Source organism: Apteryx mantelli, chromosome Z (genome assembly GCF_036417845.1).
Source record: "Apteryx mantelli isolate bAptMan1 chromosome Z, bAptMan1.hap1, whole genome shotgun sequence".
NCBI classification, from domain to species: Eukaryota; Metazoa; Chordata; class Aves; order Apterygiformes; family Apterygidae; genus Apteryx; species Apteryx mantelli.
The window spans coordinates 75,799,875-75,813,745 of NC_090020.1; the positions used below are offsets into that span (position 1 = coordinate 75,799,875).

Here is a 13,871-nt window from a genome sequence, read left to right on the forward strand (position 1 = left end):
GCAGCCTTCCTCTGTCTGTTCTTTGCCTGTTCCCTGCCTGCCCCTGCCTGCCCCCTGCCCAGACTTGCCCTGGAGCCTCTCTGCTTCTTGTTTGCACATGAATCGTCACACATGCCCACATTTAGCTGCATGCACACACAAGTACAGAGGAGCCTTCATGCATGTACGTGCACACTCATACAGGCATACATATGCATACACACAAATGCATAAGCGTGCACACACACATGCATGTACATACACCTGTGTGCACATACACGCACACACATGCAGGTATGCACATATGTACATACACACATTCAAACATGCACACTCACACATACATGCACGCTCCTCCTAGTTCATCTTTCCAGGACCACTGCAGACTCCACTCTTCTGCGCATCTCATGCATGAGCACTTTTACTTGAACATACATCTAAGTAAGCTTACAGTCTCCAGCAAGTTCCCAGCTTACAGAAGGCTTTGCCATGATGTCTCTGAATTTGCTAATAGCATGCTAATTGCTTGGATGACAGACCCACACGTGTAAGGCAGGCTGCCCCCACCACAGTGCCCAGTCTGGGCCCTGCTAACTGCTGTCTCTCCCATAGGTATTTCCGCTCAGGGGCCCCCTCTGTCATTAACCCACTGCACACGCACTTCCCCAGGGACACGGCTGTCCCTGGCTCCTTCGCACTGACACTCACCTGGACCTTGCCAAACCGGACGACAGGGGTGTTCAATGTCACCAGCCCGCTGCCTGGGGACTGGTTCTTGGCTGCCCATCTGCCCAAAGATGAGGGCAAGATCTCTGTCAAGGTGAAGGGCTGAGGGGGAACGTGGGGTGGGAGTGGGGGCTTGCCATGGGACTCTGCTTGTGTCAGGCTGTCTTTCTAGGCTAGTGGCACCCAGGGGCAGGTGGGGCAGGTGCCCCAAGTGGGGCCATATGGGGGGGCGGGACGACTATCACCTCCCCCGTGGGGGTCCTGGGTGTCTCCAAAGGGAGGGGACCAGGATGCACTGCACCCCACCTTCTTGCTGCAGTGTGGGGTCAGCAGCTGGGAGCTTGTGGGTCTGTGCAGCCGGGCCCCCACCTGCCCCATGCTGACTGCCCTGCTGGTGCAGGGGCTCTACGAGGAGTGCCAGTATCTCTTCCAGCCGCAGCTCATCGTACAACGCCTGGTGAACATTGCCGTGCTGTACCCCGGGTACGTCACCGAGCAGAGCATGGCCCCCCACAACCGCTCCTGCCTCTACAAGTGAGTGCAAGAAGGTCTCCTGAAGAGGGGGCAGCCTTGGGAGGGGTCCCCAAGGTGGGGAGGGAGTTGTGTGTGCAGCCCATCAGCAGGTGAGCTTAGGATGCCCTATCCCTATGGATCCCCCTCTGCCAAGGCTTGCGACCCCAGCCCTGGTGGTCCACACCGAGGGGTAGGGCCTGACACCGCCGTCCCACAGGGTGTTCGTGCCCAGCTACACATCACGCGTGCTGGTGGAGGTGCTGCGGTGCCGCGGGGTGGAGGGCTGCCCGCTCTGGCTGCGTGTGCGGGCCAAGGCCCCCCCACTGCACAACTCCACAGCGCTGGACTGCCGGGAGCATACACCGTGCCAGCTGGCGCTGGACCTGCCCTTCTGGCAGCACTGGTACTATGTGCTGGTGGAGAAGCACCCTGGGGTGCCAGGCACCATCTCCTTCCAGGTCACCGTGCAGCTCACAGGTAAGGGAGTGCAGGGTGAGGTGGGAGGGGGGCACAATCTTAACCCTGTTTGGGAGACTGGTGGGGATGCAAGGGATGCCAGCAGGATCTGGCCCCAGCTGAACACAGGGTTCATCCCCGTTCTGCAGGGATGGGGACACTAGGAGGTGCAGAGAGGTGTTGGTGCTGGGATACATGTAGGCAAGCAGGGGGTCGGGAGAGGAGGCAGGAGCTAAGGGAAGAGGGAGGCGGTGGAGGGTGCAGGGGGCTGGAGGGGCTGTGCAGTGCCCAGCGTGATGGTTCTGCCCCCCAGACTGCTCCAGACCCAGCCTGGTCCGGCCGCCCTTCCTGCCCCCCAGTGCATCCATGAACATGCCCCACTCCTTCGGCTCCGCGGGCGGCTTGGCACTGGAGGACAGCCCTCCACCCATGGACCCCAACAGCACGAAGCACCCGAGTACCATCCCCATTGCGTCGCCTGCCGGCGAACGGTGCTGGCCAGTCCGCCCCACACTGCGCAATGAGCTGGACACCTTCTCCGTCCACTTCTACATCTTCTTCGGGCCCAACGTGTCAGTGCCACCCGACCGCCCCGCTGTCTTCGTCATCAACCTCCTACCGGTGCTGGACAGTGGTGGGGTGCTCAACCTGGAGCTGCGGCTCAATGTGGTGAGGCAGCCACGCTGCACCCGAGATGGGGCCAGGCAGGCAGGGCAGTCTGGGGGGGACGGGATGGGAGATGGGGGCTTGCTGGGGCTCTGACAGGGCGGTGGACTGTACTTGGGGTGCTCTTGGGTGATGGGATGGGGGCTGAGGTACTGGTGGGGCAGGACAGGGGACAAGATTTGGGGTGCTCTTGGGTGATGGATGTGGGGGCTGGGATACTCCAAGAGCAGGAAAATGGGCTGCATTTGGGGTGGGTTTTTTTGGGTGACAGGCAGTGGTTTGGGGTGTTGCTAGGTGATGTGATGTGAGCCAGGCACTGTCTGAGCAGGGGGCATCCCCAGCACTAGTTTAGGACTGTTTTTTCCTCTGCCTTCAGAGCTCCCTGTGCGGTGAGAACGTGACAGTGTTTGGGTGTCTCAACCACGAGGTCCCGCTGACATCTGGTGACAACACATCGGTCACCTGCGCGACAGGTAGGGTGGGCAGCGTGGCGCCTGCCTGTCCTGCCCTATGTGCGTGGGGCTGGTGCTGCTGCAGGCTCGTGGGGTTCACACCCCCATGCGTTTGGTGAGAGACACCTGGCCTCTGGGCGCAGCAGGTGAGAGGAGGCAGAGACTGCTGGGGCATCTGGCCCCAGAGCCAGGGACACCGCAGAGCCACATAGCACCCTGGCACAGGGCACCCTGCCTCGGCACAGCTCTACCAAGGGGACGGGGCTGCCCCTGCCCTGCTCACCCAGACCTTTCCTTGGCTGCAGAGTCCCTGGCAGGGTTCCTGCTCTCCGTCAACGCCACAGCCAGCCTCAGCCGCCTGCGGATCCCCTACCCCCAGACGGGCAGCTGGTACCTGAGTCTGCGCTCACTCTGTGCCACGGAGCATGGGTAAGAGTCCCCGGGTGCCCCGGGCCTTCTTGCCCAGAGGGCTTGTCCCCACCATGGCGTGTCTGTGTGTGCTGCCAGCCTGTGTGCGCCTGGCCCCTGCATGGCTCTGCGACTGTGCGTCACCATGCACATGGCTTTGTGGGCTGTGTGTCTGCGTGTGAGTGTCTGCGTGGGCATGTACAGCTCTAGCTAGCGCCTGCCTGACCATCTGTGGGGCCCCGCGGCTGAAGCCTGTGTCTCTCTGCTAGGAAGCGCCTGTCAGTATGCGAGCACTGTGCATCTGTTGGTGCCTGCCCGTCTCTGCGGCAGTGCCCATCTGTACCCATCCGTACCCATCCCCACGCCGGGGGGGGGGGGGGGGACTGGGCTGTCACTGCAAGGACAGGGCCTGGCTGCATGTCTGGGGGGACAAGGGGGAGCCCTGGCCAGGCTGCTGTGCCCCTGCTCTGCTCAGCAACTCCAGGGACTGGTCCAGTCTCTGCAGCTCTGTTCCTGGCCTGTGTGTCTGGCTGAGAGCCCTGGGGAGGAGAGAGGCTCTTGCATGCATGTGTCTGTGCATGCGAGTGTCCATGTGAGGCTGTGCACCATGCAGATGGTGCAGTGTGCGTGTTCAGGTGCACGCATGCATACAGGGCTGTGTGTGTGTTTGGGTCATGCATGTAGATGGTTCTTTTTGCATGTTTGAATATGTGCACACAGATGGGGCTGCATGTGTCCTTCATGCATGTGTGTGCAAATTTGGCTGTGTGAGCACATACATGAACAACAGACACATGCAGATGGCGCTGTGTGTATGTGTGCAGACAACGCTACGTACATGTTTGTGTTCATGTGTGCATACAGACAGTGCTAGGTGTGGGCTGCCCAGACATGTGCATGCCTGTGTTCCTGCTCGCTGGAGGCTGCACATGTGCTGGGTGTGTGTGTAGGGGGGCGGCGGGGGTGCATGCATGGAGCTGTGTGCGTGGGAGGTGAGTGGTGGCGGGGGTGGTGTGCACACTCCACCTCTTCAGCTATGTTTCTAGTTCACTTTAGGCTGCCAGTTGCACTCAGTCCTTCCCTGATGCAGTCAAAAAGAGGCTTTGCAGGGCATTGTTTGCACAGCAAAATCCAGACAAAATCAGAGCCAGCTGAGTGTGTCGCTAAAGGCAAAGTGGGTCTAACCACAGCTGCATTCCCATCTGCTTGTCCAGCCTGGCACAGACAATTGCATTGCAAAGATCCTTGAGGACCAGGTCCGAGGTGCCCTATCAAGCACTAGACCAGCTCATTTCTGTGCTCACTGAGCCCTGTGTCTCCCCTGGCCAGCAAAGTCTGGGTGCTGCACCGACTGTAGCAGAGCTGCGGGTGCCTTTGGTGGAGGTGGGAGCTATTTAAGGGTTTGAAGCGCACAGGGCAGGCTGTTTCGCTCGAAGTGCAGATGGGCTGAGCGCTGACCCCATGCTCCTGTGCGGCAGGTTTGAGCCCTGCACCAACGTGACGGCTGAGGTGTACCTGCGCGCCTACCTCTCACCCTGCATCAACGACTGCGGCATCTACGGCCAGTGCAAGCTGCTGCGCACCAACAATTACCTGTATGCTGCCTGCGAGTGCAAAGCAGGTGAGAGGTGCCTGGGGGCCCACAGTGCCCCCTGCACCCAGACGCCATCCCCAGTATGCTCCCCTCCTGTCCTTGCTATTGCTGCTGGCCCAGGTGAGACACGGCCTCTGCAGGGTGCTGGAAAGGGGCTTCTCTGCTCCCTCCCCCATGCCTGTGAGCTCTGCTGGGGTGCTGCAAGGGTGACAGTGGCTCTCCCCCGCCCGCAGGCTGGAATGGCTGGGGTTGCACAGACAATGCTGAGGCCTTCTCCTACGGCTTCCAGCTCCTCTCCACGCTGCTGCTGTGCCTCAGCAATGTCATGTTCGTGCCTCCCGTGGCCATCGCTGTTCGCAGCCACTACCTCCTGGAAGCCGCTGTGTACATCTTCACTATGTTCTTCTCTACCGTGAGTGTGGGGTGGGGGCAGCCCCAGGACACGTGAGGGGCTGGGGTGATGCGGGGCAGCCCTCATCCCTTCTCCCCCCTACTCAGTTCTACCACGCCTGCGACCAGCCGGGCATTGTGGTCTTCTGCATCATGGAGTACGACGTGCTGCAGTTCTGCGACTTCCTGGGCTCCCTCATGTCCGTCTGGGTCACCGTCATTGCCATGGCCCGGCTCCAGCCTGTGGTCAAGCAGGCGAGTGTGGGGAGTGGGCCACCTGGGCGCAGGGCGGCCGTGCGCGCCTGGGAGGGGGGTCCTGGCGCCGGGCAGCGCGCCCAGCCTCACGGGCGCCCTGCTGCTGCCGCAGGTGCTGTACCTGCTGGGCGCCATGCTGCTCTCCATGGCTCTGCAGATGGACCGCCATGGGCTCTGGAACCTCCTCGGGCCCAGCCTCTTCGCCTTAGGGATCATGGCCATCGCCTGGGTAAGGAGCCCGGTGCCCTTTTGGGACCAGGCTGCCCCCTGCCCCATTCCTCTGTGTCCCCATCGCTGCCCAGCCAGCCAGCTCCGCCTGCACCCACTCACCTCCGCTGCCCCGGGCTGCCTTCATCCTTCCCCTGGCGAACAACCCTCCCCGTCTCATCCCCACGGGACACGGCACAGTCGCGGAGGGGCCATGCCAGTGCGCCCTGCTCCCCGGCGCTCACAGCCCCACTCTCCCCCGCCGCAGACGGCTCGCACCATCCGGCGCCGTCACTGCTACCCTCCGACCTGGAAGCGCTGGGCTTTCTACCTGTGCCCCGGGGCGCTGATCGCCGCTGCTGCCGTGCTGCTCTACGCCTTCGTGGAGACGGAGGAGAACTACTTCTACATCCACAGCATCTGGCACCTGCTCATCGCCGGCAGCGTGGGCTTCCTGCTGCCACCCCGCTCCAAGCCCAGTGGGCGCCTGGGGCCGCTGCCCCGCCGCAAGGGCTGCGGCTACCAGCTCTGCGTCAACGAACAGGAGGAGCTGGGCTTGGTTGACCCTGCCGTGGCCTCCATCAACAGCATTTGCACCAGCTGATGCCACTGGCACTCCGGACTCCTCTGGCTGGTGAGCAGTGCCAGGCGCCTCCAGTCAGAGCCACAGACAGCAGCCCTGTGGGGCCAGGAAGCTGCTCTCTTCCCACGTGGGCTTTGCCCGGTGCTCCTGATATCAGGCAGGATGAGTGCTGTTGGCACCTCGGCCGGGCGCAGCCACGGTGCCCATCCTGGGAGCACCAGGACCCTCCGGGTGGGCGCAGAGCCGCCAGTGCCACCATGTTATTGCAATTACAGCCTGGCTGAACTTGTTTCTGGGAGTTGCTGTGGCTCAGTCTGGTGCGAGCCTGGGGGGCTTGAGGCTGAGCTGGGGCTGGGGACCGCCGGAGCAGCCCAGGCCGGGCTGGCCAGGGTGCCCGCCTGGCCATGCTCAAGTCTTCTCCAGGCCACTGAGGCTGGCAGAGCCCTGTGGGCATTGGGGACCTGGTCTGGTAGGGACAGAGGAAGGTGATCCATGGGCTGCGGGCTCCACTCTGGTCCCTCGGCACCAGGGCTCAGGTTGGGGCTCTCTGGGCTGTGTCTCTCTGGGGCTTGGACCAGTGAGAGTTGTTCGCAGGCCAGACTGGGGCATCATCCCTCCGTGCTGCTACGGGATGGCCCTCGCAGCCCAGGGATGCGGCACAACCATGCCACAGCCGCCTTGTGCCAGGAAGGCACCGAGCTGCCTGCAGCGGTGGAGAACAGACACAGGGTTTGGCTCTAGCTCAGCGCCTTGCCGGGGTGCAGGGGCTCAGCAGAGCTCCCAGCCTCTCCAGCCAGCAGAAGGCAGAAGGCATGGCTGTTGCCCATGCGACTTGGCCCTGTGGTGCTAACAGCATCTCCGGGCTGGCAGGTAGGGCTCCCACCTTCCATCCTTGCCTGCCAGACCCAAGGGCCCCCCTGGACTGGCACCCTGGGGTGCACACAGCCGTATCAGTGGGCTTTCCAGTGCCTCTGGCCATGGCTGTGCTTGGAACACCTCCTTAATGACTGCCAGGGACATGGCCAGGGACACGGTGCTGCCTCTGACCACACCAGCCCCACCATCCAGCCCTCTGCCCCCAAGCTCAGCACCCCAGGGCAGATCCAGGACAGCAGGCCGGTCCTGGAGGCACCATCACATTGCCCAGCACAGCGCCCCTTGTGAGGGTCAGGAGCCTGGAGCTGAAGGAGCCTGTTTGAGAGGCAGTGGGCCGTACTGCTGGCTGCTGCTCATCTGTGCGGTCTGGAGGCTCTGCAGGTCCGGGTGTGCATCCTGCAGGGCCGGGGGGAAGAGCTCCTGCTCTGCTGGTCTGGGGCCAATCCTGGTGCAGGTCTGATGAGGCTTCGGCACGGAGCAAGGTGGCTGTTGAGAGGTGGGTGACCAGGTGCTCTGACCTCCTAGCTCACTGTCTCTCTCTCCTCCCCATGCTCACCAAGCCCCTTGGTATGCGGGTGGACCCCAGTCAGTTAGGGGCAACCCTGTCTCAGTCCTTGCTCCTTGCCCCCCTCGTGGTCAGGCCCATGAACACAGCACTGGCCAGAGCTGGTGAAGACCATGACATAGTGGTAAATGCCTGTGCTCTGCACATGGCTCAGGGATGGGGCATCTCCACCCTGCTTCTGCACCTCTGCTTGCTTAGCACCACTGGCCTCATGTGCCTGAGCACTGGAAGCCTGCGCAGAGCCCCTGGATATCACCTGGTGCAGGGCCATGGCCAGCACCAGCAGGGCTGAGGAACCACAAACACAGGTCTCCTGTTTGTGCTGCTGCAGCATGGCTTGCACACAGGCCCTGCCCGGCAGGAATTGGGCCAGTCCTCGAGGCGAGGCAGTGTGGCTGGGGAGGCAGAAAGCTCTGCAGAGACAGATGTGCCCAAAGAGCCCCTACTCCGCAGGGCCCAGCACCCTGGGGACCAGCCCATGAGGGACCACGCGCTGCAGAGGGCAGGTTTACCCCACGCCCCAGCTGGGAAGGGCCCCAGCACACACACACACACACACACACACACACACACACACACACAGACTTCCCCCACCCGCCTGGTCCCCTCTTGGATCACCATGAACCCCTGGGCTCTTCCCAACCCCACAGGGACTTTCTGGGGTCAGTCCAGCTCCTGCCCACCCCTGGCAAGGCTCTGCACCCCAACGCTCACCTCCTGACTCAGCAGAGCCGTCCGCCAGCTGCCCCCCTCCCCGTACCCCCAGGGAGAGAGCCCAACGCAAGGAGATTTACTGGATGCCTAACAGGATTAGCAACCGCAGGCGGGCAGGCAGCTCTGTAATAGGATTGCAATCTAATTAAACCTGCTGCTTGGGAGCTGGGCCCCAGCTGGCCAGAGTGGAGCTGGCTCAGGGAACCGGGGGGCAGGCGGCGGTGGGGACAGCGAGTATGGGAACGGCCGGAGCAGCAGGAGGGCTGACCTGGTGAGGACTGCAGCCTCCCACAAGCATCTGCCTCAGACTGGTGCCTCCTGCCCTGGGTCCCTGCTGTGCCTCGTCCTCTGCCCGGCTCTCTGATGACAGGGGTCTGGCTTGTATCGCCCACCCCCAGGCTTGCCAGGGGCTGCCTGCGTCCCTTCCCTGCGGCCACCAGCCGCGATCCTGCCCTTCAGCCTGTGCCCAGGGTTTGGGAGCCCAGAGCTCTGTGCCCACAGCAGCTATGGCAGGCTCGAGCCTTGCTCCAGGCGTCCCCATGCATAGCTTGAGCAGACCGGGCCCAGGCTCCCCGGCATGGCAAAGCCCTGCAGCTGGGGGAGCGCTGGTTCAAAGCAGCAGCTGCCAAGTGTGAAATGGCTGTGGGGAATGAGCCCCAACACGGAGTCATGCTGGGCAGCTCTGCATGGCCAGGACAGTGGCAGGGTCTGTTCTTGCCCCTTGTCACTGCGCCCAGGGAGCTCAAGGCCAGACAGAGTGTCTGCACCCACCGCCTCCCCCGTGCCTCCCCCTCACAGTGAGATCACCCTCCAGCCCTTCCTCTGCCATGCAAAATGCCGTGTCTGGTCCATCCAGGCCACCGATTAAGGATTAATTTTTAATTAAAAACGTTGCTCACTTCACCAAGTCCAATTGCATCTCCTTGGCAGTAGCAGCCCCCAGAGGATGAGGAGCTCAGCTTTCAAAACAGCCTCTACGTGAACAACACGCTCAAGCGCGGTGCACTCCGAGCACAGGGCCTGGCCGCCCCCGCGCGACTCACCAGCCCAGTGTGTGGTCCCGCACCCAAGCACCCTGTTTTTGTGGTGCGGTCAGTGCTCCACACAGCATCCTTACCCCTTCCCCTGCCCCCGCAGCCCACCACTGAGGCTGTGAAGCACAAAACCTTGGCTGGCATGTTAGTGCAGACCCTGCAATAACAGATCCTGGAGAGCACCAGGCAAGAAGTGTGGCTGTGGTAGCATGTTCCCATTGCAGCCAGCTGCGAAGCCCGAGGCCTGCCCCACAGCAGGCGTGGGGTGGCACAAGCGTGCCCTGCTGCTGTCCCAGCAGCCTGGAGAGGTCCTGGCAGCCAATCTGGCACATGATGTCCATGAGTTATCTCATGATCATGTGAAGTACCAGGCAAGAGGATGCTCTGCTGGGAGCACACAGCACCTCCTGAGGTCCTAACATGCTGCAAGCGCCCAGCACTGGGCTGCTCTTGGGAGCTGAAACAGAGCGGTTTGGGCACAGATAGGGGCAGCATACATGCTGCCTGGTCTGGGGATCAGGACAGCTTCTGGGGCCTGGCACAGAGCCGTAGGGAGCAGAGCACCCTGCACGGCAGCAGGGTCAGCTCTCCCAGGGCTGCCAGGCGCCACGCAGGATGTACCCGTGGGCTGCCCTGCACCAGCCACCCCACTGGGGAGCTGTGCTCTGGTGGAAGAGCCCGGTGAAGCCTTAAGGAGCCATGCACAGGCCTTGCTTGGCTTCGGCTTCTCTCAGCCGTTGCTGAGGCAGCTCGGCTCTTGCTCTCATTTTAATTAAACCTGCAATTCCATTTTTCATCTCAAGGACAGGCTTAGCGGCTGAGCGGGCTCCGAGGAAGGGAGTTCGGCCAGGGAGCATGGGGAAGATCCAAGCACTCTGCACGAGCCCAGCCAGGGACCCTGGTCCCCCTCACAGCGGCATGTCTCCTTCCCTGGGCAGCACAGCGCTGTGCCGCTGGGAGCCAGGAATCACCCCTCCCTGCTTCCCTGCTAGCCCTGTGGGGCACAAACACATCCTTGCAGGACCAGAGACATCTTGCAGGCAGCAACCCTGTGGAGAGGTGCTTTGCAGGGTTTTAAGAGCAGGATGTGCCCAAGCCGGCCTTGCAGTGTGGCCCCTGACATCAGGCACATCACCATATTCAGTGCATGCCCTGAGGGTGAAGGTAGGAGCCCAGAGCACTCTCTCCCACAGGTGGCCCAGCCCAGGGTAGGTGGCTCTGTGTCTCCCATCAAGCCCTGGTGGGAACGTGCCCCAGGGCCCCGTTGCCCTCCTCGGGTCAGTCTGTAGCCCTCCTCTGTGGCTCCCCCCAGGAGCAATGGCTCATCTGTCCCAGAAGGATGCGTGAGCCTCACCAGCACGTCTCCCCAGGTCTCCGGTCCCGCCACCACATCTCAGGTCTGCGAGGGTGCTCTCCCAGGTGACTCTGAGCGAAGGCTGGGCTCTCAGCCAGTTGGGTCCCCGTGACTCCTATCCCCCGCCCCCACCACGGCAAACAGCCTTCTGGATACTCCATCCCTGCCTCTCCCAGGCATAGCAACCTCGTAACCATGGCAACGGTGTCTCTATAACAACCAGGTACATCTGACATCCCCATGGCAACCCGTTCCCCAAACAGCCTGTCCCTGAAGTTCACCGTTGAGGAGCTTTGCCTCTTCCTGCACTGGCGAAGGATGGAGGGTCCGAGCCCCGTAGGGACCAGGGACTGCAGGCAGGTGGGAAGAGATCCTGCTGGGAAGGACTTCAGCATCTGCCTGCAAGGGGAGCCCAGCACCTAGGAGGCAAGAGCAGGGCATGGAGGCACCACCCAGGGCAGCTCTCCCTCAAAACGGGTGTCCTGAGGCAGGGTCTAGGCTCCCCCCAAAAACCTCTTCTCGTCCTCGCTGCCCTGCCCCCAAACCACCTGCTCCGCTGCAGGGATGCTCCAGCCGACTGTCCCCAGCCTGCCCTCCCTTCAGGGCCTCCTCTGGGCTCTGCCACCACTGCCTGTCCCTGTCTGCCAGGCCAGGATCGCCAGACAGTGGGACTGACGCAGTCTGTCATTGCAGACGGCAACCATGCAACTTTGATGTACCCGGCCTGAATTGTTGAGCCCTGCAGCAGGCTGTGTGCACAGAGGCAGGACCCGTCCCTCCTCCTCGCCCTGCCCACGCGTGCCCATGGGGACAGCAGCTGGCAGAGGCTGGCAAGAGGTCCCAGCTGACATCTAAGCTAGTAGGAAGCAGTGATGGAGCTACAGGGCAAGAGAGGGCTCGGTGTCACTGTGGGGAGCAGAAGAGCCCTGTTCCCAGGTCCTGCTGGGTGCTGATCCCCAAATCAGATTTTCTGAGGCATCCTAGAGTGCAAGGCAGTCCTGCACAGGGTTGGAAGCAGCAAGAGGTGTCCCTGCCCTGGGGTACCCAGGACTTGTGCAGCACCTGAAAAGGACCCTGCTGAGACATCCCTGGCACACAGAAGTGCTTCAGGCCTTGTGGAAGGAGCAGGAAGACATCAGGACCTGTGAGAATCCTCCTCTTGCAGGGCATACCTGGGGTATGTGGCATTCTCCAGAGCTGCCGCCTCTCTCCTGGCAGCCGGACAGCCTTGGGTGACAGCGTTTTGGTCCCTCCGGGTGCCTCTTGCTAAACCGGAGGGCTGTGAGACGTTGGTAACAGCAGGGCCATTGCTGCCAGCAACTTGGTTGCCTGGGGGCTGGTTGTCCCTGCCTGGGCACTGCACTGGTGGGACCCCAAGGAGCACGGTTACCTCTGCATGGGTGCAGGGGCAGGCCTGTAGGTGGGATGTGCCACCCCGCTCTGCCCCTGCCTCAGTGTTTGCTTTCCAGTTCCTCACAGACCCCTCTGGCAAGGAGCATGGGGCAGCAGAGACCCCACTGTGGCCCAGGAGGTCCTCACATCTCCTACTACTCGTTCTGGTGCTGGGATCCCAGCAAGTCCAGGTCTTTCCACTGCCTCGGGCCATCTAGTCAACCTAAGTGCTGGTGAGCAGCTGGAGCTTGCTCCCCGGCCAGGCATGGCTGTCACCGGCCCACTCGGAGGATGATAAAAGGCTCGGAGAATGTCCCAGCTGCTCTCTTCTTTCACAATTTGCCCAGCGCACCCTGCAGCCACTCGATGATTTTCTCATCACAGTAGCAAGCCTTGACCTCCCTGCCTGCTCAGACCCATCCATCACCCACGTTTGGCACCGCTGCGCAGACCGCAGGCCTGGGAGCTGCCTGCCCTGCTCTGCCCCTGGCCATCCCTCAGCCACGCAGACAGTGACCCCGCTGTCACCAGCCCTGGGGGAGCAGCTCTGAGCTTGCAGAGGGTCCCAGTTTCCCCCAGTGCAACCCATCCAGACCCTGCTTTCTCACCCCTCCTTCTCTCCCATTACCTAGTCCTGCGTCTCACCCTCCCACTGCCATCCCCAGCCCATGTCCTGTTTCAGGGACACCTCAAAGCTTCAGCCCCGGTGTGCAGGTTGCTGGGCAAGGGCACGCTGGCATGGGGGCTTGGCTGGGGAATGAGGAGGTGAGCTGGGGGCTGGGCATGGGAATGGAAAAGGCAGAAAATCGAGTGCAGAAGCAGACCGGAGTGTAGCTGGGCAGGCAAGGTGGTGCAGAAGCAGTCGGTGGGTGCAGGGGAGATGTGGCACAGGCATGATATGAGGGGGCAGCACGTGAGGGTACAGCTGTGCCCCTCAAGCACTCGATGTTCTCCCTGGAGTGAGGACAGAGCCAGGGCAAACAGGACCTTGCCAAGAGCCAGGCAGCTCCAGGCACGGAGGTGGGGGACAGCTAAAGATGCAGCAAGCCCAGCCTCAGCACGCGTTCCAGCATTGCTGCCACCATGGGGTGTCTCTCCTGGTTCCTGCACTCCAGGCAGCACCACGCCATGGGTCCCTTTGTGGTGCAACTGGGACAGAGCTGAGCAGGATGGGTTATCCAGATCATCCATGTCCACAGGGACCAGAGCACTGCAAAGGCAGCCCCCGGCCCTGAAACAGGAGCAGGGGGGCTATGTCATGGCCCAGGCGACTAACAGCAGCTGCCATGATCGCCTGCTGGGGGGACCAGAGCGGCTGGGTGGAGGGAAGCTACAGCAGTGGGGGAGTCTCACTGTCCCCTGGCAGACTGGGCAAATGCCACTCAGGTACACTGTGATTTTTAGCTTTTGGTAACTGCATTTATTGGAGCGGCTGGTTGGGGAGCCCACAGTGGGGGCAGAACTCAAGACTTCATCCCCAGCAATTTGGACGAGGGTTGTTGAAGAGCTGCTCTGTCGAACGGAAAAGCCACTTGAGTTGTGCTTAGCTTCATCAAGGGAACTGCATAAAAATCAGGGAGCTTGCTAAAAGAAATTAATAGACTAGCCAGGAGGGCAGACTGCTTGCAGACAGCATGAGAATTGCTCAGAACAGCATGCTGGAGACTTCCAGTAAATGAACGCATCCTTTAACAAGATTTCCACGGT

The 13,871-nt window shown here is 61.9% G+C and overlaps 1 protein-coding gene across 1 annotated transcript; it reads left to right on the plus strand.

The window, feature by feature from the left end:
* Positions 1–1,133: 1,133 nt before the first annotated feature.
* Positions 1,134–6,393, plus strand: TMEM8B (transmembrane protein 8B). The gene is made up of 10 exons (XM_067315617.1): positions 1,134–1,239; positions 1,436–1,695; positions 1,988–2,343; positions 2,717–2,813; positions 3,098–3,221; positions 4,679–4,821; positions 5,028–5,206; positions 5,293–5,439; positions 5,552–5,668; positions 5,915–6,393. Exons 1-10 carry the CDS (start codon positions 1,208–1,210, stop codon positions 6,248–6,250), a joined length of 1,791 nt encoding a protein of 596 aa, XP_067171718.1. The 5' UTR covers positions 1,134–1,207; the 3' UTR covers positions 6,251–6,393.
* Positions 6,394–13,871: the final 7,478 nt, after the last annotated feature.

What these genes read in the sequence shown, in the direction of transcription:
- TMEM8B (XM_067315617.1), top strand. Translation starts at nt 1,208, where the DNA reads ATGGCCCCCCACAACCGCTCCTGCCTCTACAA. An exon ending in TGCCTGCGAGTGCAAAGCAG is followed by an intron (nt 4,822 to 5,027) that starts GTGAGAGGTGCC and finishes CCCCGCCCGCAG; the next exon opens with GCTGGAATGGCTGGGGTTGC. An exon ending in TCACTATGTTCTTCTCTACC is followed by an intron (nt 5,207 to 5,292) that starts GTGAGTGTGGGG and finishes CCCCCTACTCAG; the next exon opens with TTCTACCACGCCTGCGACCA.